This window comes from Macrotis lagotis, chromosome 8, assembly GCF_037893015.1.
Source record: "Macrotis lagotis isolate mMagLag1 chromosome 8, bilby.v1.9.chrom.fasta, whole genome shotgun sequence".
In the NCBI taxonomy this organism is placed as follows: Eukaryota; Metazoa; Chordata; class Mammalia; order Peramelemorphia; family Peramelidae; genus Macrotis; species Macrotis lagotis.
In genome coordinates this window covers 154,387,815-154,413,638 of record NC_133665.1, presented here as the reverse complement: position 1 = coordinate 154,413,638, position 25,824 = coordinate 154,387,815, and the positions used below count along the sequence as shown (strand labels likewise).

General features: G+C 31.6%; 1 protein-coding gene across 1 annotated transcript in view; it reads left to right on the top strand.

Moving 5' to 3' along the window:
* Positions 1-4,059: 4,059 nt before the first annotated feature.
* LOC141496560 (contactin-6-like) overlaps positions 4,060-25,824 on the top strand; it is a 289,341-nt gene continuing 267,576 nt past the window's right edge. Inside the window, exons 1-2 of the mRNA XM_074199048.1 lie at positions 4,060-4,182; positions 8,166-8,341. Of these exons, the coding sequence (XP_074055149.1) occupies positions 4,103-4,182; positions 8,166-8,341 (256 nt within the window). The 5' untranslated portion in view covers positions 4,060-4,102. The remainder of the gene's footprint in view (positions 4,183-8,165; positions 8,342-25,824) is intronic.

Genomic DNA, 25,824 nt, shown 5'->3' with positions numbered 1-25,824 from the left:
TGCTTTCCCCTTTAACTTAACTTTTAAAATTTAAAATTTAACTTTCAGTTTATCTTCGCTTATATCTGTCTTCCCTTTTATCAATCATATCTTCCCTTATCTTTCCCTCTCTTGCATCTCTTCCCTATGAAGTAGTATAGATTTTATTTTACACACAAGTGGAAATGTATCTTATTCCCTCTCTGAGCCAAATCCATTGAATAGAATTTACTCAATGATCCCATCCTCTCTTTTTTACCTCTAAAATTATAAATCTCTGTGTCTCTTCACCTGAAGTTTATTAATCAGGTATCATCAATAACAGCTTCATTAATTGATTGCTTGAAAATCTCAAAGTGTTATCACAGTACCATCATAGATTGATCGCTTGCTTGCTAAGCAATCTTGCTTGTTTGATAGGCAGCATTGCTTCAGTCACTAAGTATGCTCCTGTTTTCTGATTCATTAGAAGTACACTTTTCAAGAGTCTTGAATTGCATAAAATTCTAATCATTTTTTTACCTTACACCTTTTTCAAGTACCCTCCAAGGACATACAATTCTCATCCAAATCCAGAACATTTCATGAAGTATTTGTACCTCTCCCACCAAACATACTTTTTCCCATACTCCTCCCCTCCATGATGCAGGGGAAAGATGAAGAGAATTGTGAATGCAGAAATTGGTTGGAGATGTAAATTGACTACCACCTACTCTTGAGATGTATATTGATTGTAACAGAAACAATTTTTAATATCAAATTGGGTGGAGATCAGATTACCATTGATCCTGATCTCCTTAGGGCTTTACACTCTACCTAATTCCTGTTCCAGTATGAGGAAAGGAGTTCACATTTTTCCCCTCTGAATGAGAGGCAAGGCATAAAAACCTGGGTTGGACTAGAGTTCAGAACCAGTCTTCTCTGACCTGTGACCCAGTGCTGCTTGGCTTTTCTTTTATCTCTCTCTGTCTCTCTGTCTCTCTGTCAGTCCTCTCTCTCTCTCTCTCTCTCTCGTCTCTCTCTCTCTCTCTGCATATACACTCTATGTGCTGTAACCTTTTAAATAATTTTTTTGTTTTATTTCCACCCTTCCTTTCCCAAATCTGAATATATGATTCCTCATAGGCAGAACTAAACACAAAGTAGCCAGTGGCTGGATCCCCACCCAGGGTATTAACCCTTATTAAGTAAAAGTTTGGATTAAGCCCAACACTGATTTAATTAACTATAAGAATTTCAAAGTGTTTCTAAGTGCTGGGGAAGCTTTCACTTAAGAAATTTGCAATTGATTGCAAACTATGGAAGAACCTGACTCAGGGACTGCCCAGCTTATGATGACCCTCATCAGTGAAAGGGGTAATTTCTTCAATTATATTCTCAAGAATTATAAATGTTTATATTCTTCCTTTTTAGGGTTGTATACAATTAGGTCGTTTTGATTAACATTTATTTCCATTTTGTTTTGTTTTGTCCTTCCCTTTTTCATTTACTTTTTGATGCATTTCTTGAGTGGTGTATTTTGGTGATTGAATTCTCTGTTCAGTTCTGATCTTTTGTCAGGAAATTTTGGACATCTTCTTTTTCATTGAACATCCAACTTCCAGTTTTTTCAGCCTTTTTTACAGGAACCCTGTAGTTTCATAGAATTGTTCATTTCTATTTGTTTTAGTTATAATTTTTAGAGCTTTATTTTCCTTCCATTAACTTTTGAGTTTCTTTTTGGTTGTTATTTTTAATTTTAATAGAGATGATTTCTTTGGGTCAATTTTTCATAATTTTCCTGAATTGACTCCTCATTTCTTTTTTCTATTTTTCTTCTTCCTAGTTTCTTTGGTTTTTAAATTCTATTTTAAGAATTCCATGAACTTCTACGAGATTTTGGGGATTTGAGTCCAAGTCATCGACTATTTTGAGACTTCCCTTGTGAGCAATTGTTCACTGCCTTTCTTTCTTCAGACATTTCATTGTCATGATCTTGGTCTTTTAAAGTAGTTTTCTATGAGTGATCTTTTAGCATTTTTGCTCTTCTTTATTGTTTTAGCTCTGCTCTTGGTTTATAGGAAATAGAGATCCAAGCTTTTCATGCTGGAATCGGGGTCTTATCTCTGACATATTCACTAAGATGTTGCCTATGAAGTCTAGGTTTATTTTTTCCTTCATGTCCAGGTTCTGACCTATGCAGTACATTTTTCCCTGACCCAGTCCTGTCTTCTGCCCCAATATTCCCCAGAGTTCAGGACTTTGTTTGTGGTTGGAACCCTCCCTGCTGGTTTGCTATCTTAACTGCTAGGACCTATGTTATTAGTGAGCTGATGGGGAACTGTGGTTGAAAGTTTTCCCGATGGCTTTTCTTGCTCTCCTGTCTCCCTGGACTTTATTTCCCCTTTTTCCCTCCAGACAGAGCTTCACTGAAGATCCGACACCATGTGTACTGTTGGAAACTTCTTTGATCTTTTTTTCTTAGTGGGACCTATAGCTTTAAAGTAGGTGCAGAGGCTTCCTTTATCTTTGGTAGGGAAAAGCTCCTGGTGCACATGAACTTAATGCCACCAATTTGATTTTGCCTCATAAATCCTTCAAGTCTGAAAAACAAATTTTCACTTCATCTCTGTATCTTTGAGAGTAGCTAACACACAATGGGGATTTAATAAATATTTATATACTGAATAGGAAAATAAATTAATTATTGGAATGATGAATGGTTATAGGGATTTCATGAAATTCAAATTACTAACAAAATGTAAAGTATTTTCAAACTTAAAAGACACATACAATTATTTATTATTATTAGGTTATTGTTATTAGTTATTATTATTGATTTTCAATTGCCAGACCTCTAGCCTAGTGATGACTTTGTTATCTTGCAAATTCCAGCAATGATTATGATGCAGGAGAAAGATAAAGAGAATTGTGAATGTAGAAATAGGTTGGAGTTGTAAATTGACTGCCACCTGTGCTTGAGATGTAAATTGACTAAAAGTAGAGAATTATGATCCTAACAGAAACAATATGTAATCTTAAAGGCTGCTCAAATTGGGTGGCGATCCCCATTCTTGTAGTACCATTAATTCAATGTTTAATGTAAAATTTGCATCCTGATCTCCTTAGGCTTTACCTTCCACCTAATTCCCTGTCCAGTAAGAGAAAGGGAGGTAAGGCAGTTCCCCTTTTGCCCTCTGGATAAGAGGCATGACATAAAATCCTGGATTGGGTTCCTGCTCATGGCCCTAGTCTTCTCTTACCTGTGACCCAGCCAGTCCTGCTTAGCTGTTTTCTCTCTCTCTCTCTCTCTCTCTCTCTCTTTTCCCAATACCTTCCTAGTTGTAACCTTTTTAATAAATTTTTGTTTTATTTCCATGCTTGGATTCCCAAGTCTGATCTGAACTTAAGTAGCCAGCTGGGTACAATTATAGAACAATGTGTTAGTAAATGTTTAATAACTGGAATCTAAAAAAAATGTATACCAACACATTTTTGAGTAGAGTTTGCACTATTAACACATTTTTCTGTATATATGATCAATAGATCAAAACAAAAATCAAGCCTTAATTTTTGATAATTATTGATTGCTGAGGTGTGAAATCTGATTCAAAATTTCAGGTTGGTGGGATCTGAAAATGAAGTACTAATTCTCTCAGTGCACAGAAAAAAGAAAATTCTGCTAGAAAATTCTATAGACTGAACAAGGAAATGGATTTTAAGTAGTAGATTCTCAGGGACTTATAAAGGGAAGAAAGGATACTTGGAATTAATGTCAGGAATCAGATTTTACAGGAGTCCTCCATGACACATTCTTTACCATCATTGTCAGAACATTGGTTCCCAAAATGTGATAGAGTCTAACAGTAATTAAATTCATCCAAGAATGGAAGTGTGATGAGACTCATGCTTTCATTTGATGAAATAATGGATACAATTAAATGTAGACTTTCATCTTGGGAAAATATATTAATATATGCATTTAACATGTGTGTAACATATAAATACTAGAACAATTTTAGTGACAATCTAAAATAAAAGATTAATTATTTACACACACAAGATATTTCATTGACTTTATTCTTTTACTTTTACAGACAATGGCATTTTTCAGGGTCCTAACTTCACCCAAGAGCCACAAGATATGATATATTCTTTGAATCTTGAGGATTCTGAAGTCATTTTGAATTGTGCAGCAAATGGCTATCCAGTACCAGATTACAGGTGAATTTCAAACTTTTATGATGGTCAACGACAGCTTTTGTTTCTAAACTTATCTGAAAGGGACCTAATATAAAGCTTCAGAACCTCTTACAGTAAAGCAGGATTCATGCTAGACAAGTAAAATAAAGATCTTATTTCATTTCCATTTTTCTCTTAGAAATCATGAAGGAAAGTTTTTGGAATGTTTTATGTTTATTCATTAGTAGAAATAGAACTGTACTACTCGCAAAATTTTACTGATCTTCAAACAAATCATAATATGTCCATAAGTCCTGTTGTGATATTCATGAAAATCATTTTAGGTGGTTGACCATCTTAATTCTTAACCTTCTGCTTAAACAAAAATGCATGAATTGAATTATTCCACTTTGGAAGCAAAAAATTATTGTTCAACATATAAGAATTGCCGGGAGATTTATGAAAGAATTGATTCTACCTTCTAAACGCAGAACATCTCTGAATTCTCATTGACATAGATAACTATGCAAAGGTAATATCAAATGAATTGTTTGTTTGCCAAAGTATTTTTGATTTGTAAATTAACTTGAAACCAGATATAATGAGAAAAGTGTAGGCATAAAAACAGAATATAATTATGTTTGGCTTTTTGTTTTACATGGCAATGGGGTTAAGTGACTTGCCCAAGGTCACTAGGTAATTATTAAGTGAGGTCAGATTTGAAATTAGGTCCTCTTGAATCCAGGGCTGCTACTCTATCCACTGTGCCACCTAGCTGCCCAACAGACTATAATTATGAAATCAGATGAGTAAAGTAATGATGGAAGAGAGGCAGAGCATAATACATTCACTCCCATTTTCATGTATTAAGAAACGATTATTCCAAAATACGTGAAGAATTATTAGAACTTTGCATTTAAGGGGTAGTTCATGGCACAGTGGATAGAGCACTGTTCATGGAGTCAGTAGGACCTGAGTTCAAATCCAGATCCAGACACTTAATAATTTCCTAGCTCTGTGGCCTTGGGCAAGCCACTTAACCCCATTGCCTTGCAAAAAAAAAAAAAACAACCTAAAAAAAAAAGAACTTTGCATTTAAATATTTACCTTAGTTCCCTCACAATATATATATATATATATATATATATATATATATAAATATATATATATATATACTAAAATATGAATGTGGTAATGATTTTGAAGAAATTTTTGTTTATTAATTTATTCCCTATAAAGAAATGTTTGACTTGAAAAAACCTGGGACTTTTTTAAATTGGGGGAAGATATTATCACTTTTATCATCACTGTGCATCTGGGTGGCAGTCAAAATTCTTCTATTTCTTAATTTCCTCACATGTGAGGATTCAGTCAAATTATTTCTCTCTCATAATACAATCTATTCCTACTTTATTTTATTTTTTTTATTTTAAGCTCAACTAGAAATGATTTTGGATTTTCCGTATGTACAGTAAAGAAACAGGACATTAAAAGTTAATGATTTGCAAGATTTATTGATAATTTTTGTACTGAAATTCTGAAACAAATCTTTCCTTGTGCCTCATGAACAATCATAGAAGAATGCTGAAATGCTAAGTGCAGTGATAAATTATCAGAAATAATCATAAATTGCCAGAATCTTATCAGTAAGGATATTTGTGTTAGCAGCTTGAAAATTTTAATAAATGAGAAAACTGAAATCCAGAGTGAAGAGATGATTTGTTCAGGGTCACACAATTATGATTCTAGAGCTTTGGCCTGTGCAAACTCATATAGAACCAAGTTCAGAACCCCAGTAAACTGATTCTAAATAGCACACATTCTTTCATACTCCATTGCTTTCTTAAATACCTAGGAAGATAATAGAGAATTATCCCTAAATAAAATGTTTCAGATATGTGACTGATTGGTTGGTTAATGCAGGGAGCCATATGCCAAAAGGTTTTCATCATAAACCTTTAGGACACTGAAAGATTAATACAGCTTCATTCCAAATGATTTAAAATAATCCTTTAAGGCCAATATTTTAATATCTAATACAGAAAAATGCTCCTGGGCATGTGATGCTATCATTAAATTCTTGTCTGACAGCCACCTGAATCTATTAATACATTTTAATTTCTCTGTTGATTGAAACATACTCATTAGGCCAAAGTTCCCAAAATGTCAGAAATTGAACCCTGATCTTTTTGCACAGTATAATAATCATTGTACCACAGTGATTAAAATGGTTACAGAGATACTCTGAAGGATTCACTGGCTGCTGCTAAGCCAACAACTTTGAATTTGGGTTGAAAAACAATTATGAAGCTTAATTAGGAACATGTAATGATGACAACCATTATTTTAATGATTGATTCCCTGTAAAAGGGAACTCTCAAACAGAATACTAGCCTATGCTTTGCTCTCAAAAGTGAAGGGAGCTTCAAAGCCTTCTGAAAAGTGTGCCCTTTTTTGTGATTTATGAAAGATCATTTTACATTTTGAATAGGTAGCCTTTTGACATCTTAAGATTAACTTAAGAAGAGGGTTGTTTTTTGTTTCCTCTGTAAACCTGATAAATAACTGCAGTTTATTTTTTAAATAGCTTATACTGATTCTTTGTTTTTTTCAAACTTAGAAGAAACTGGAGGCAAACAAATTATCCTTTAAAAATATCTAATGCCTTTTGCTTCCCTTTCATAAAGTGGAGTCCAGGTTTATAAGATTCAACTGAATTATTTAAAGTAACAAAACCTGTCCAAAGTCTTTACCTAATTTGATAATTGGTCAATCATTTCTCATCTTTAAGATGGGACAGCTTTATCTAGCTCCATATTTCTTATCTAGTCTTGTTTACATTTGCCAGCATCCATACATGCTGAACTTCTCCCAAGAGTTACAGAATAAATCTGTAGTGATTTTTTTTAACTCTGACAAATAGTCACCACCACACTTTTTAAAGTCCTCATTACTATCCAGAAAATGCGTCATGTTTACCCAAACCAAGATTATTTTAAAGGTTCCATACACATTCATGCAAAAAGTATTATGAGAGTTTTTGAAGTGATTAGTTTTCATAATCCTAACTAATAAAAAATGTATGATTCTTGTTGTAACCCTCTCATATTTGCATATACATGGTCTATTTACATATACATAGTCTAAGTATCTTGAGAATATACTCTAGGGTAAAAATATTATTATAATCAGAATAAACTGTGCATTGTGGATGATATGTGTTAGCAAGGATGGAAGACAGAAATCCAGCTTCCTCAAATGCATACTGTTTAGTATCTAAAACTAATTATTTCTCTGCTAAAAATATATAAGACTACACATCTTGTTTCAGGTAGCTAATTCATGTGTTAAGAAAATTTTGATCTGACTATTTGCTAAACAAAGAGATCTTTCATTGCCTAAAATAACGTCTCTCAAAATGTATTTGTTTTGTCTCAAGTATAATTTTAGTTTGACATTTCTAAGTACCTTTGAAATATTACCAACGTGATTAATTTCCCAAGTAACAGTCTAACAGAGACAAATTGTGTTCAAAAATAGCCAGGTTATTATTGTTTCATTATCAGCCTTCAAGCTAGCATTAGAAAAATCTTTTCCTACCTTTTTTTCCTGCCATTTGCAATGTACTCTTTCTGGATTTCTATCACTAAATCATTTTTGACATTCAATTTTGTTGTATCAGTTGTGGTGTTCAGGTATGGTGTATAAGTTATTTAAAAAGTCACTGTAAGGAGGGTGTCCTCAGCATTTGCCTCCTCGAAGTCTAAGCCTTTTTCCCTCCTATAAATGGTTGTTTTTCTTCATTGTGAAAATTCAGGTTACTAATAGGTATTCAAGAGTTCAAGTAACAAAGTCCCTTATATCATTCACCTCCTAATAACAGCTGACTTCCATGAATACCCTGGTATCATTGTACATGTTTAATCACATTTTAATTATTGTGAGAAGTAAAATCATGCAATGAAAAAATAATAGTGAATCATAAATTGTAGGTATGATTTGATTTCTTTCTCTCTCTCTCAAAGGTGGAAGTACAATGGCACAGATATTGATTTTACCATGAGTTATCACTACAGATTGATTGAAGGCAGCTTGGCTATTAGCAATCCCTACAAAGCTGAGGCCATTGGCATATACCAATGCTTAGCCACCAATCCATTGGGAACCATTGTCAGTCACAAAGTGAAACTCCAATTTGCATGTAAGTTATGAAAAATGAAACTTAACCTGAGTTTCTAAAAACAATTTTCTTACAGATTTCTACAAGCTTACTTCTGTTGTGTAAATACCTATCTATGTCTTATTCCAGGAATGGTCTATACAAGAACTTTTAAACATTTTTGTTTACATAGATTGCTTAATTGGTAATAAGGCACCTTTGGTTTCCCTTTCTGAACTATCTCTTAAATCTTTCTCCAAGTATTAATCCTTAAGCAGTTTTTCTGAAATGAACATTGATCTATGGGCCTCCAAAAACGTGAAAGAGTTAATAACAAGATGTTTGATTGAAATAATAATTACATGTAAAATAACTAGACATAGATGGAAATAAATTGGTTGAAAAAGACGGCCTTTGCATTTATTGCGATGATGTCCAGCGGCATCCCATAAATGTCACCCAACTAATTACCTCTGTGACATTTGGATACATGAGCAGATGTACAATAAACAGCCTACCTCTTACATGCCCATGCTGCATCTTTTTAATGTCACAGTTGATGTGGGAAAAGAGTAGCTTGAATGCAATTTTGCTTTTGTTTGAACAAAAACACTTTTGTATCCTCCTTAGGTATTTTTTTTCAATTTTTTTAAGGAGTGATAGAACCATATTATATTGAAATGCTACATGGTATATTTTAGCAAGAAAAACCACTTTCTTTCCATTCTTCATTCTCCTCTGTCTCTTTCTCTCTCTCTCTCTCTCTCTCTCTCTCTCTCTCTCTCTCTCTCTCTCTCTCTCTCTCTCTCTCTCTCTGTCTCTGACTGTCTCTGACTTTCTGCCTCTATCTCTCTGTCTCTCTGTCTCTTTTTTTGGTGCCTGGAGTTGCTGTCTGGTTGCTCCAAAAAGCTGTGTGTTACTAGGAGAATGTAATTGTTGTCAATCTTTATTAATAAAACATGTCTCTAAGACAACCTTGTGGAGCTATTTCAGATATTAGTAAATTTAATTTTTATTAAACATGCTATAGATTTCATAGCTAGTTTTAGATTATAATGGTTTTCCAAAGACATCACTAAAGATCCGATTGACTATAGGCTCTTTCTGTATGTCTGGCAGCAATATTTCAAGTAAGTTTACTCCTGATTTAGTAAGATGAAGAGATTTAGCTATTTTTTCCAAGGATATCTTTTTTGTTTAAATTACTAACACTTTCTTTATTTGAAACTGTCTGTGAAAGCAGTGTTAAAAGAGGATAGAAAATGGATGTTTTGACAGATGAACTATAGAAATAGGTCTATAATTGCTTTTTTAGAACTAAGAAAAATCAACTTTATTTTCTGCCTTTCAGTTAAAATGATCAATTGAAAAAAAAAATAGCAGACACAAATGATGATCAGAATGATTCATGAAAATAAGTAAATTGCTTTTGTTTTTGCTTTTGTTTTCCTCCAGAGATATTAAAATTTATTTCCATAGTTGCAAAGCTTATTTTCGTCTACATAATTACCTTTGAAATCCAAGTTGGGAAGGGCTGATCTTTTATTTGTGATGATTATTCAATATATGCGATTATTTAATGTTGTATACCACTGGCATTAGGGACCCTCTCCTTTAATTCAGCGATGTCTCCAACTGACTTCAGTGATGATCTGTGACTGACTTTATTTAGAAGTAGTATTACTTTGTTTTGAAAAGAGTATTAAACCTTGAAACACTGAACCTAAAGTGAAATTTTAGCTCTACTAATTAATACATATTTAATTTTAAAAATTAATTAATTAACAAATTAATTAATGCAAATTTACTTTATTTAATAACATTTAATTTTTTTATGTTTTTAAACTCATTTCCCTCATTCATTGGGGTATGATTATATTGAAACTATGGCAGAACACTATGCTATTATGTTACTTATCCATGGATTTATACTACATTTACACTAGTATATATTATTTATATATATATATATATATATACACACACATATATGGATATACACATGTAATATAGGTTTTTATAAATTAGGTTTTTAAATTAAAAAACTTGTATCAATTACATACTTCCCTCAAATCCTTATCTCCCTTCCTAGTGAATCAAACCTGAAAACATTTTTGAAAAGAAAAGATATAGTAGTTGATAAATTAATTAAAATGTCACATATTATATGTCCTATAATTCACATGTGTAAATGGAACCCACCATCTGCAAAGCAGAAGGGGAATCAAATGTTTTCATAAATCCAAATTTGCCTTTATAATTAAAAAATGTTTTCAATTTTTTCCAAACTATTTTCATTCAATTTACAATGCCCAAATCATTGTGTTTGTTATTTTGCTGGCTCTGTTTCTTTCATGTTGTGTTAATTAATATATTTCATTTAATTTATCCTTGTATTAATAATGGTAGCTTTTGCTTACAGCTTTGTGAATATTTAATCTCATCTATATATATGGCAATTTTCATGTGTAAAATATGTAGGGGACCAAAACTCAGCAATATGAAATGAAAACCTATCCTAGGATTCATTAAGAGAAAAACCAGTATGAGAGTAGGTGACGGTTCTATTTTTTTTCTTCATTAGACCATATCTGGAATATTGCATTCACTTAAGGATGTCACATTTCATGCAATTCTTTGATAAAAAGGAAAATGTCAAGAAATTGGTGGCTAAAATTGTAAGACAGAGGAACATATAAGTTCAACTATGGAATTGGGAGAACAGCTATTTTTTTTTAATTTTCCCTAAGAAGACATGATGTTTTGAGATATACTGATGGGATTTGAGTATTGGAGGGTTGTCATGAGAGTGATGGATTAGACTGATATCACCTCAAAGAAAGAAGAAGCAGAAAATGTTGAAATATTCAGGAAATTTTTTTTAAAACTCAATAACAGAGTAACTTTTTTAATAATTAAATAAAAACTGAATGAACTTCATGGCAAAATAATGGTTCTTTCTTTCCTAGAGAACGTCAATAGGAAACCCATCTCAGGGATGTGTTAAACCAAATCATCCTCCACGAATAATCTGATTTTTAACTTTAATGACTCTTGAATGCCTAATATTTCAATATTAAGAACATTCATAAATTTAAGTTGAGAATAATTGAATTATTAAAAAAATAAGCATCCAAATCAGGAAACTTGAGCCCCAGAGTGCCATTTTCAATATGAATTATCTCATTGATTTGCATAGAAATCCCATTTTTTCACACTTGATGTTTCCAATTATATATATCTCTCATGTCCCAAGGAACTTTTGATTGCAATACTTTCTTCATTCACCCTTGACTATAATCTCTTTTATTCTATATATTTGAGTATTTGTTGGCAGGGTTTCAAACATAATCTCTTGAAATAGATGAATTAGTAGATCAATGTAGAGCATACAATGACAGCTGGAAGAAACCTTAGAGGTCATTAAAATCTATTTCTGAAATTTTCAGTTGAGGACATGAATGTTTTCCAAGGTTTGGTACCATTTTTATGATTAATTTCTACAACTAACAAAAAATGTCCTGTGGGATTTGAACTCAGGCCATATAATAAAAAAAAAACAAACTCAATGGAAATTAAAGTGACACTGGAAAAGACTGAAACCATAAGCAGAAGGGGGCAGTAGAGGATGAGATGGATAAATATTTTATAAAAACAATGAGCATAAACTTAGAATGACTTTAAAAGGAAGTAGAGGATAGAGAAGATTAGGATGCTATGGTCCATGGGGTGACAATGAGTCAGAGACAATTGAATGACTGACTAAGAGCAACATTTAGTTATTGTAACCCAAGTGCTTGTCCACTAAACAGTTACACCTCTTAGAGAGTGTGTGGGGGGGGAACAACACAACCCAAGAATTCAAATTTTAACTATTAATAGCTATTTTATGACATTAGGAAAACCAGTGTTATAGGGGAAAATGTATTGCAGGACACTCCTTTTGGTTTCAGTTGAAAGATTAATATGTTGTTCATTATTTTCTTTATTCTAGACATTCAATAAAATATAGAGTATTCCTTGATTTATAGGGTTCTTCCATTTCCAAGGTGTAATTCATACTGAAAATTTATCAGTTGACTCTCAGGAGTAATTGTTTGGTCCGACTTAAGCACATCTCTCTCCCTTCACTTCAGCTTAATCATCTGTATAATTAGAGGCTTGGGAAGAAGACATATTAGATTCTTTTATCTATAAATACATGACCTCCTGAACATTATGTAGTTTTTCAAATCAAATGTTCAGAACTTAAGGGAATTTAAAGGTCACCAAGACCAAGCCCTTGATTTTTATGGGTACAACTAAAGCCAAAAATGGTTTGATGGATTGCCTGATGTCACGAGAAGAAAAGTAACATAGCTAGGATCTAATTTGCTCAACATCAAAAAGATAAAATGCATGATAGTGGGTACTGAATTCAGTTCCTCTCACTCCAGGTGACAGATTGCTTCAAATGCATCTTCAAGAAATTTTCTCTCTCTCATACCACCCATGAGTCACCTCTAATCCATATATGTATATAATATGTATAATAGATATACACATATACATATATCTATATATGTATATATCTCAACAATATCTCAACAATGATTCCAATACCTTCTTGACTAAGACTTTATCAAAAGATCATATAAATAATAAATACGATTTTAAATATTTTAATACTGATGTTAAAATAGTGAGAAAGAAATTTTTCCAAGATATTTATTTTCCACATATATTTCACAGTAGAATATGAATCAAAAATATTTCAAGAAATGTTTGGTGAAACCAGTAAAACAAAAATGAATAATGAAACCAACTGGTAATTGCCAATGGTTCAAATGATCTGTATTCTAATTTATGTCAATAGTTTTTAGCAATGTAAATCACATTCCCTCCTCACCTAATCAACATGAAAAGGAAACAATAATTTAATTCTCCTTTTTTTCGATAATGCTTTGTAATTGTCAAAAACAAATAAATACAATTTCTGATTCTTCAGTGAGTTTAGAATATCTGTATTAATCTCAGTTAAACTTCTGGTGAGGACTCAATTTTGGCTTGAGGTAAAGAAAGACTACTTTTCAACGAAGATGATGTGAAAATCTCCAGTTCATTTTCATATTTTTTTCCTTCATCATCATTCTAGCTTGTTAAATGGGCCATATGGAAGTTCCTGTCTTCACTAGAATATCAAAGTCACTTAAGACTCCTATATGTTTTAGAATTATTTATTGCCTTCTGAATGAATACTGCTTTACTGAAAAGTTACTGCAACTTGCCCCATTTTAGAAAATGCTGTTACTTAGAGAACCATTGAATTAATTTGCATTTCTTTTATATCTCAATGAATTTGGTGGTAAAGGCTGAATGTAGACTTTTTATTTTCATATGTATGTTAATGAATTAATTTGCACTTTTGGTAGAGAGAGATTTGCATCCCTTATTGTGATTTAAAATGTCATCTTCCTGAATATGTAGATAGGTACTCTGAATGAATCCACTGATTTCTAAGAGGTCTTATCATCATCATGGCCCAAATGTTCATTCTCAATCAATGTCTATAAAATGACAAATACCATCATGAGAGAAGAAATTAATAAATGAGAAAAAATGTATATCTATTTCTACAACATTAACCAATCAGCTATATAATTGGATTAATCTCTTCCTTTTCCAATTGTTTCCAAGGAAGAATAATCAGAGCTTTCCTTCATGATTCTGGTCCAATCTATGGGAGCTTTGAAGACAATTTCTTTCCAGATTAAACATATTGATAAGGATCTTACAAAAAGAAATAATGGAAGCACCACTTAATTGACAGCTAACCTGGAATAACTGATAAATCAATGCATATTCAAAAATGACAACCTGGCTCCATACCTTTGTCTTCTTTTCTAGCTATCAACCATGCAAGACCAATTTTGAATTACTTTCAGAGAGACAGGTAAGAGTAGAAGGAATGTTGGGGCAGCTAGGTGGCACAGTGGATAGAGCACCGGCCCTGGAATCAGAAATACTTGAGTTCAAGTCTAGCCTCAGACACTTAATAATTACCTAACTCTGTGGCCTTGAGCAAGCCAATTAACCCCATTGCCTTGCAAAAAACCTAAAAAATAAAATAAAATGAAATAAAAAAATAAAAAATAAGAGTAGAAGGAATGTCATATAAGAGTTCTTCAGTAAAAGCTCAGTGCACACAGCATCAACCCATCAATTAACAAATATATTACAATTTCTTATCATGTGCTAAGACCTCTATTATTCACTTAATTAAGTATTGTAGATACAAAAATAAGAATCAACTTCTATTTGAAAGGGCCTCATATCCAATATAGAGAGAATATAGTTACAGGCTTATTTGTCTATATGTGTGAATTTATATCATTGTGAATAAATGTGTAAACTTAGAGATAATAACATTAAAAAACAGGAAGCTTTTGCTTACTCTCTTGATGTATCATACCTAAAAATGGACCTGATCCTTTTTCCATTGTATCTAAGCCATATGTCCCTAATGTTCTCTTGAGTCTTCCAAAGTTTCCTGTTGTGATGCTTCTTGTCCATTATCATGGCAGCCCAAAACATCATTAAATGTGGCAGAGATAAGTTACAACTATGTCTGATTAGTACAAGTTCAGAATGCTCTATCACAAGTCCATAAATAGCCCACATGAAAACCCTGCTCTGATAGGACTGTCATTTACCAGGATTTTCCTTTGTCTTTGCAATAGTGATTTATTTATTTACTTTCTTGAAGAACCACAAGGTTTTCTCAGGAGTCTCATTGTCCCCCTCCTTTCCTTGGTGCTGTTTACCTAAGGACTTAAGTAATTTCATTCATATTCTATCAGGACCTTTCTGATTTAGTGAATGTCTTAAGACAGTCCAGGGACAGCTAGATGGTGCAGTTAGGGCAGCTAGGTTTCACAGTGGTTAGAGCACCTGCCCTGGAATCAGGAGTACCTGCACTTAAATCCAGCCTCAGGAACTTAATAATTGCCTAGCTGGGTGACCTTGGGCAAGTCTTAAATTGCCTTAAATGAATAAAATTAAAAAAAAAGACACTCCAAGTTATTCCATCCAGCCATGCTCACCAAACAGGTTTCTTTACTGAAAAAAAATGCTGGTAGAGGTGGGAGGAGGGGTTGAAGATCAATAGAAAATGAATGGCACTATATCCTTGTCACCTACATACACTATCTTAAGGTAATGTAAACTTGTTAACTGTTAAATGTCTCATTCCATAATAAAACAGGAGGTAGAAAAGGTCTTGGTATAAAGACTGACCAAAGTTCCTGACATATCGAAATTATTCTAGAAGTGTTATTTGAATTGCCCCTGTTATAGGTTGTAATTCTTTATTCATATCATTCTCTTACCTGCCTAACTATTCCAGTCCGTGTAATGACTCTGACACCAGCTTTATAAACATGTTAGGATCTGATACAATTATTTGAACTCTCTGACACAGAAAATTAAACCAGTTGCCTTTAGATTTTTTTTAGAAATATGTATCCTTAAAAGTAAATAATTTTGTACACACAAACAATATATTTATTATCAAATTATGTTTATAGTGTTAAAAAGTTCATTTGTGTTTGTATAAATGTATACACATATGCATATATAAATTGTATATTAAAGAGAAAGAAATAATATTTCTTTCTAGAGTCTATGGAGATTTACTACAATTTAAAGAGTAAGAGAATACCATGGTCAGATCTAATACTATGACAGCTGTGGAGCCAAAGATTTAAAAAAAGGAATTAGCTGAAAAATAGAAAAGCTTAATATTTTATATAAACACACACATATACATCATTAAAATTTGTCCAATGACTTGTAAAAACCTGCCAAACAATTTTTCAATTTTGAGTTCCAAATTATTTCCCTCTTTCCCACTTGTCAATCCTTCTTGAGAAGACAAGATGTTTGATATTAATTTTATTAATTCACAAAATGTCATCATTATTACTGTTAATATTAACATTAAAACATGATTAAATAATTTGATATTTCTAAAAAGATCAAGGTAAATATAAAGGAAAAATTTAAACTGTTCTTTACATAATAAAAGAAACATTAATTCCACTTAATATGCCAATCATCAATAATAATAACCATATATATGGATAACAAAAATTATATATTAGAATAGTATATTTGATTATAGATTCCACATTTGTAAAAGTGGCAAGTTTTGCAAAACATTTGGCAAGTATTCAAATACTATACAACATTTCCAAAAACTGTGGTGATTAAAACGCCAAAATTAATGCATGAAAATAATTTGATGAGACTGAAAATATTAAACCTGGATAGTAAAATAAAAATTAAATGTTCATTTAAAATTTCAAAGTCAGGGATTACTTTTAAAATGATGGCCACTAAAGTACAAAGCTAAGGACAATGGACAGTGGTGATTTTTACTTACTTAAAAAAAGATTGTTTTTTTTAATAAAGAGAACTATCCCAAAATTGAATGACAACTTTATTACAGAATGAGAAATGCAATAAATCATCTTTTAGGGATGCAGCTGATCACATTTTTTCTTTGATTAGGAAAGTGGATTAGATGAATTATACGGTAGCTCTATTTATATTCTCTAAAAATGACCCTGTGCCAAAGTATTCTTTGAAATCTGTTCAGCTTTTATCTCTACCAAAACTATTTTCAGTACAACTGAGAGTTCTGAGAATCAATGTGAGCTCTATCTTTTGACTCATTGCATGACCTTTCAGCAGATTTCACATCATTTGATATTTTCCTCGGTGCAAAACAGTGTTGAGATTGCTAAATTCCTAACAAAGAGGAAATGTGTTTACTATTATGATGGAAAATTCTCACTCTACAATTTAAAACTTCGAGATAAATGAAGTAATAACAATAGTACAATTATTAAAAGTTCTTGAATTTATATAGAAGTACCAAGAAGGAAAACTATTTACATAACATTTTACAATTTACAATGTACTTTACATAAGGTATCCCATTTGATCCTCATAACAATCTTGAGAATGAGGGGTTATTATTAATATTATTATACTTTTACAGATCAAAAAACCAAAGCTGTCAGAGAGTATGTGACTTGTTTAACATCTTGCAGATAATAATGATTATTTGGATCTTTTTAACACCAAGTTCAACACGATTCACTGACAATTTAGGAACCTTATATTGAAGTCATCAAGATTTTGTGCCTCAGTTTTCTCACTTTGAAAATGGTGAAAATAAATCTTTTGTAATTTATATTAAGTGTTGGCATAAAGTAATGATAGAGAACGTGATGATTTTTATCATAATAATGATCTCACAGTCCATCCCATCATGCAGCAAAGTAAGACAATGGCACAAATGACAGTTTTTGTACCCTGAGACAATGATAATAGATTTCTAGGGGCATCTAGGTGGTGCAGTGGATAGAGCACCGGCTCTAGAGTCAGGAGGACCTGAGTTCAAATTCAGCCTCAGATACTTAATAATTACCTAGCTGTGTGGCCTTGTGCAAGCCACTTCACCCCATCGCCTTGCAAAAAAAAATAGATTTCTAAATTGGACAAATACATGGAAATGCTGCCCAAATAAACTGTATTGATAAAATGAATTGTCATAGTGTTAGAGTAATGAAAATAATTTTAGTTTCCAAAAGCTTGAGCAATCATTCCAAAATTTGTGACTCATTCTTTTTATCTTCATCTATGTTGGGCATCTATAAAATAGTTCCATGCAACAGGTGACATTTAGAATCCTATTATATCCCCACAAAGATATATGTCCTCTCTAAGAGGGGGTGGCCACCCAAATTTCTTCATTGAAAAAAACAATCAGACATAAATATTTTCTAATAATGATTACTAAAGAAAACAAATTGTCTTTAAAAAAACACCTATTTTATATTATTCTAATTTTATTAAATTTCTTCTGAAAGTAGCAATAATTTGTCATAACAGAAATATTATACTTGAGCATTTAAATAATTTATCAAATGATATTATACTATGGAGCAATTTAAGCTATTCAATATGTACTTGGAACTATTGAAAACAGCAACAGCAAAAATTGAGCATTGATCATTTACCTGGAAAGTAAAAATCAATTAGCTAAACATGTAAAACAGGATCTTTCCATCCTTTATGACCTAACTGATGGCAAACCTCTGTGTTATACATAGGAACTTCCCAATATATTTGAAAATTCAGTAGATACACTCTACTAAAACCAAAATATAATTTCAAATAGATGTGTTGTCTTTCACATTCAATAGAAAAGGACTTATTTCTAAAATATACAGAGAACTGAGTCAAATTTTCAAAAAGAACCAAGCCATTACCCAATTGACAAATAGTCAAAGGATGTGCAAAGGCAATTTACAGATGAGAAAATCAAAGTGATCCAGTCACATGAAAAATTGCTCTAAATTACAATTTATTAGAGAAATGCAAATTAAAGCGACTCTGAGGTACCACCTCACACTAATCAGAGTAGCCAATATGACCAGAAAAGACAAAGTTCAATGTTGGAAAGGATGTGGGAAATCTGGTATAGTAATACATTGTTGTTGGAACTGTGAACTTATCTAACCTTTCTGGAGAGCAATTTGGTATTATGCCCAAAGGGCAACAAAAATGTACCCTTTGTTCCAGCAATACCGCTACTGGGTCTGTACCCTGAAGAGATCATGAAAATGGGTAAAAATATCACATACAAACATATTCATAGCAGCCCTGTTTGTGGTGGCAAAGAATTGGAAATTATGTCAATGTCCTTCACTTGGGGAATGACTTAACAAACTGTGGTATATGTATGTCATGGAACACTATTGTTCTATTAGAAACCAGGAGGGATGGGAATTCAGGGAAACCTGGAAAGATTTGTATGAATTGATGTTGAGTGAGATGAGCAGAACCAGAAAAACATTATGCACCCTAACAGCCACATGGGGGTGTTGATCAACCTTGATGGACTTGCTCATTCCATCAATGCCACAACCAGGGACAATTTTGAGGTACTTGAGAAGGAGAATATCATCTGTATCCAGAGAAAAAATTGTGGAGTTTAATTTAGGAAAAAAAATGTTATCTTATTATGTAATTTTGCTATCTCTTATACTTTATTTTTCTTTCTTAAGGATATAATATCTCTCTTATAACATTCAACTTAGATCACTGTATACCATGAAACAATGTAAAGACTAACAGTCTGCTTTCTATGGGGGGTAGGGGCCAAGGGAAGCCAGATTAGGGGGGAAAATTGTAAAATTCAAAATAAATAAAATCTTTCTAAATTTTTTTGATAAAATGGAAAGGTGTTCAAAAAGGCTCAATTTCATTTTAAGTTATTAAAGGAAACCTCTTAAAATATATTTTAGAGCTAGTTTTATAAATACCTATTAAGCACAACATGTGCAATAGCACTGAAAGAAGCACTGAGGAGCAAACATACATAATTTCTCAAAGCAAATTATTGTGTTTAGCTTTCAAAGACCTTCAAAATTTGGCTTTCATTTACCTTCCAACCATAGTATACATTAATTCATTTTTTCCACATTTTTAAAGACAATTCAAGCTTGCCTCTTGGTATTACCTTTGCATTATTGTCTCGCATGCCTCACCTTTATTCTTCTTTCAATACTTTTGAACTTAGAACTTATGGATTTGAAACCAAAGACTTATAATTTTGCATTTGTATTTCCTTGACTAGAACAATATGTTTAACATTAGAGATATTTAATAAGTACTTTTATATGACTGATTTTTTAGCATACACTCACATTTGTGGAAGCTAAAGGAAGATTCTTTAGAAACTAAATTTGTAAAAATCTTAATTTCCTTAGGAACAATTTTCTACAGAAATAAAAAATGTAAATAGAAACAGGAAATTCAGGTTCAAATCCAAGTTATACCATTTAATTGATATGTGATTCTTATTTTCTCAATTTTAAATTTAAGATAATATTTAAATATTTTATAGTATTAGCCTCCATGTGAAGTTGATAAAAATTGACATGGAAATTCTAAAATAACATATAAATACCTGGTATTATAACCATGATACTATTCACTTATATAACTGGAAGGCTCTACTTTTCCTTCTACTTTTAGGTTATGATCTTTTTTTTTTATGGGGATACAAACAGGAAAATTTATTTATCATCTCGTTAAATTTAATATAGCTTTTAAAATTGTACATAACAGTAATTAACAGGTTCATATACAATCCTTTTTTTGTTCTTGTCATACTGAAATGTGTATTTGTTGATGATTAAGAGGCAGCTATGTCATACAATGGATTGAGTACTGGATATGGAGTTGGAGAGACCTGAGTTCAAATTCAGTTTTGCCCACTGTGTCAGCCTAAAAGCAAGTCATTTAACCTGTCTGCCTATTTCCTCACTTAAAAAATGTAAATGATAGCACCCATCTCCCAGAATTGTTGCAAGTATAAAATGAAATATTTGTAAGTACTTTGAAAACTTTAAAGCATTATATAGATAATAGTTATTATTTATAATAAAGAAAACATTAAAATTTGCACATTTTCCTAAGTTTCATCTGCTGAATATAATTCTTAATGATGTAAATTTAATTCTTGATTCAGTTAAGATTCTTATTTATTGCTGCAGTCTTATAAAAGGTAGAATGTCAGCTGAATCCTCCATGTTCTGAAATATACCCTGAAAGGTACATTCATTGTTTTCAGTTGTTTCCTTTCCCCTAAAAATCAAATGCTCACCAGTCAATTTAAAAAAATTCATCTGCTTCATTTATATTTAGCTGCATTTTTGAGTATAACTAAGAATTAGAAGACATTGAAGTTAGAAAGTTTAAAAAATATGGGTAGACTAAGGTTATGATCTTCTTCATGAAATCAACAACACCCAAAAAGCACTACAATAAATTGCAATGTCTAGGCCAAGTTTAGAATATCTATGTGACTATATAATACACAATCAAGAAAAATCTATGCATACATACATACATATATATAAATATATATATAAGAATCCACATACCTAAGAATACAAAACACACACATGTATATATATATATATATAAAACATATAACACACATACACATTTACATAAACATTGTGCATAAACATATACACAATGTGCACACATATTCACACATATACACCCATTCACAAATACATGCACATAGATGTATACGTATTTTTGGGTGGACATATGGGGGGAAATGAATAAAAGTGAGACGGTTTTTGTGAAATACTGGTAAAATTGATCCTTTCTAGGAAGAAAAAAAATGGAATGAACCATCCCCAAGAAAATATGGACCTTATCATCATGATAGTTGATGGTGTCTGCTTTGTATACTCTATAGAAGTAGGAAGGGTACTGACAAGTTTACCCTAGGTGAAGACATGTATTTCTAGTGTTGCCACAGTGAAGGGAACTTCAGTGTGATAGCACAGGGTAAAGGGAGAGATCAGGTGTTATCTGGGTTTACTTGAAGCAAAATCCTAGTGAAGTTTTTCGAAATATTGACCCTGTATTCTTTCTACTGTTCAATTGAGGTTTTTAAATAATAATTTATTTATATGATCTTTTAAACTGGTCTGCTATTGCAGTGCTTATATTAGATAGATATAGGGGCAAACTAGACTAATGGATGTATTGAAAAGTTGATATATAGGGTATTAGAAAGATAGACATATAGATAAGAGAGTTGAGAGAGAGAGAGAGAGAGGAGAGAGAGAGAGAGAGAGAGAGAATTTATTCAGCATTTGCTATGTACCAGTTATTAGGAGACATCTTTATGATATAAATACAACAAACAAGAAAGCCCCTGACAGAGTGATAAAGTATATTTTTACCTGGAGAAAATTAAGACACAGGAGGAAGAAGTCTTAGAAAATAACACTTCAAACGCATTAAAACTTATAAAATCACTGATAATTATGAAGTATGTATTAAGTGGGTTACATCTGATTATATATGAAAATGCTAAATGGCTTTTACCTTTTTAGGGGCATATGGGATGATATACTACCTTAGTGAAGTAGCTCTAGCTAATCTAAGTGGGTGAAAAAAAACCAATCAAAAAAAATTATGCACTTCAAAGTAGAGTGAAAGTTGATAAATGAAGGATTGACTTTTAATAGCCATCAGGCAATGGTGCTTCTTGATATTCTGTTGAATTTCTGTTTCTGAATTTGTCTTAATGGAACACTTTCACAATGTTCAGTGAAGAATTTTTCCATTTACTTTTAGAAATCTAGCCCTGAAAAAAAACAAGCTATTATTAATTGAATTAACAAGGACAATTTTTCATTAGTTTTATTTTTAAAACCAAAAGAAACAGAACTATATATTATGACATTTCTTGTTCTCTTTTATCTTCCTCACTGTTGTATATAATATTTATGCATCCTATTTAAAAAATGTAACTTTTTTGCAAAGTGTTGATTTTTTCAATTTAGAAGTCTATAATAAATGGCACAATGAGGGATTTTTTTGGTTATTACAAGACTTGATCCTTTCAGCTTTGAAGATCAGATTTTTAATTCAAATTATATGAAGCAAAATAACTGATGCATTGCATAAAAAATAAAAAATCAAGTTGCCAAATCAAAAGTAGATTCAAAAGTAAGACAAAGTGTTCATTGGTTTACTTAAAATTAAAAAGGGAATACCAGAAAGGTTCTTATTATAGTATTACAGAATGGATTATGGCTATTAAATAAGCTGCTGAATATCTTTTTGTTGGCAGAAAATATAGCCCATGGTAAAATGTTTTTATACATTTATAAAATCTTTTTATTATACTAAACATATGATTTCATCAATAGTAAGAATTTTTGACATAGTAAACAGCTTCCATCAGTCATCAACAGGGATTTATTAGGTACTTTTAAAGACTCAGGCACTGTGATAATCACTGGCGATGTAAAGAAAAACAAAAACAGTTCATTTTTCAAGAATCTCATACTCTAATGTAAGTAATCACAAATAAATAATTATGTACAGCACAATTATATGCATAAATTTGCAACTATTTATTGGGAAATGGATTTAAAGGGAAAAGAATAGAAATGGGGAGGACCAAGAAAAGCTTCTTGAGTTATTGCAAGAAACATTGGAAGCTAATAAATAGAGATAAGAATAGAACATTTCAATGATGCAAAGTTTGCACATGAAAAGTCACAGAGTGATGCAATGTCAAGTCATATTTGAAGAACAGGAACAGTCTCAGTGTATTGTAGAGTAGATGCAGATAACTAAAGCGTAATAAAACTAGAATGAAAACAAGGGAACATATTAAGAAGGGCTTTATAAGTCAAAAAAACCTTATGATTTAGAAGGTAAAAGGGAACAGCCAAAGTTTATTATACAATATAGTGACAGAAACCTTTAGTTAGGAAGATTAGGTCACAAAATATGAGGTCCAATGGAATGGGAAACACAAGGCAAATAAATCAAAGAAAAGTCGGTTGCAATTCTCTTAATATAAATAGATAGCATGATACCTATGTCGGAGGAAAGAAAGGACTCATTCAAGAAATGGTGTGTAATTAGAAATAAGAAGACTTGATGACAGTTTGCATATATAGATTGTAAGTCTTCATGACTTTGAGCATTGCAATTCCTTTGAAACTGACAGGAAAGTTTATAAGAAAGGATTTTTTTTTAATTTTGAAGGTAAAAAGTATTAAATTCTGCTTTATAAATAATGAATGTAAGAGATATATAAGACGTTTAATTTGAGATGTCCAATAAGTTGTTGGTGATGTCAGACTGGAGGTCAAAGGAGAGGGTAACACTGAACAAATAGATATGAAAATTAATTGCATAGGGATAAAAATTTAACGTGTGAAATTCTGCAACACAAATTGGAATGGCATTTGTAAATTTATACTCTTTAAGAGTTTCCTAGGACCCTGAAATATTAAGTAAGTTGTCAAAAGTCACATAGCTAACATTATATATATATATATATATATATATATATATCAAAGAAAGAATTTTAGTCAAGGTCTTTCTATCTTTAAGAATCATTTTACATCACTTATGCAATTGTCTATCTGCATTCATTTGAAGGAATTTCGACCCCATCCTACCCCATCACGAATGGAATGTACAAAAAATTTATTATAATTTTTATCATTCTCAATAAGATTATCATCATTATATCATTCACTATTAGTTGAGTTTTTAAATGTGAATTTACATAACGAAAACAATGTCTTACATTTGCAGTTTTCAGCCACTATTCATAGATATATCTCCAACCATCACTGCTGTTGTTGTGTTTATTTTATTTCCCCTGGAAAGAAGACAAGTAAGAAAAATGTATTTGAACATTAAACAAATAATGGAAGTAAGTAATGAAATCATTTTCTCATTAAAAATACTCTCTCAATTTTCATCCAAGTACAATAGAAAATGAAATAAAGAATCTTAAGTTTCAGTTTCAATATGTAAATTGGAGGGTTTGCTCCTTCCTTTCCCATCTTTTAGGAGTTGTGTGGCTGTTAAATATATTTACCCTATAGACATTATTCAATCACATTAATAAAAAATTTAAAAAGAAGTACTTTTTCTTTAATGAATTGAGAAATAAGTCCTATATCAGAGAAACCTTAACATTTTTTCTATTTTTTCTATTTTGCTATTGCTAAATATTTCCCTCCATTCTATTCCCTCACTGTTTATTCTATTCTCTCTCTCTCTCTCTCTCTCTCTCTCTCTCTCTGTCTCTCTCACCACACACAAACACACACACACACACACACACACACAAACACATAAACATACACACAAACAATCAGGATTAAGTGACTTCTTCAGGGTCACACTGCTAAAAAGTAACTGAAGCTTTATTTGAACTCAAGTTTTTTTTGAGTCCAGGACTTGCTATGAATCCTCAGAAGTAATTTAACTAGCTTATCAGGATGGCAATGCTACTCAAATTGGATGAATCTTATAAAATTATTGTAAAATCTAAGCACTAAAAAATATCTTGTGAAAACAGATATTTAGAAAAAAACTCAGTTTTATTGAAATTTCTCCTTTTGGATAAAGTCTTTCACCGAGAGAAAGTGTTTTTACATTAAATATTTATTTTCCAAAATGCTCATTTAATTTTCAACGAACAAATTTTCGTTTAAGTCTAAATCATCAAGATATTAAGTATCCTCTTGAAATGCAGATAAATAATTGTGAATAGAAATTTTTTATCCAGAAATATAAATGTAAATTGTATCAAGCTAACTAACACAGAGTATTCCTCAAGTGCCTTGAAAATTTTCTTTTTTTCCATTATTATATGGGTCTTTTTGACTGACTATTTTAGAGCTTACCAGAGAAGGCTCCTTTCAGAAGCTCCTATTGTTAATCATTACAAGAGATATCAAATTTGGCCAGAAAAATAACTCTACCCCTTATCCTGCATGACATCAATTCTCTTACATAGACTAATCAGGTAATTTGGCTAAACGTAGAGAATAAACATCTTATGATTAATTTTAAAAGTAGGAGGAAAGAGCTATATTATTCTGTTGCCTTTGGAAAATTCT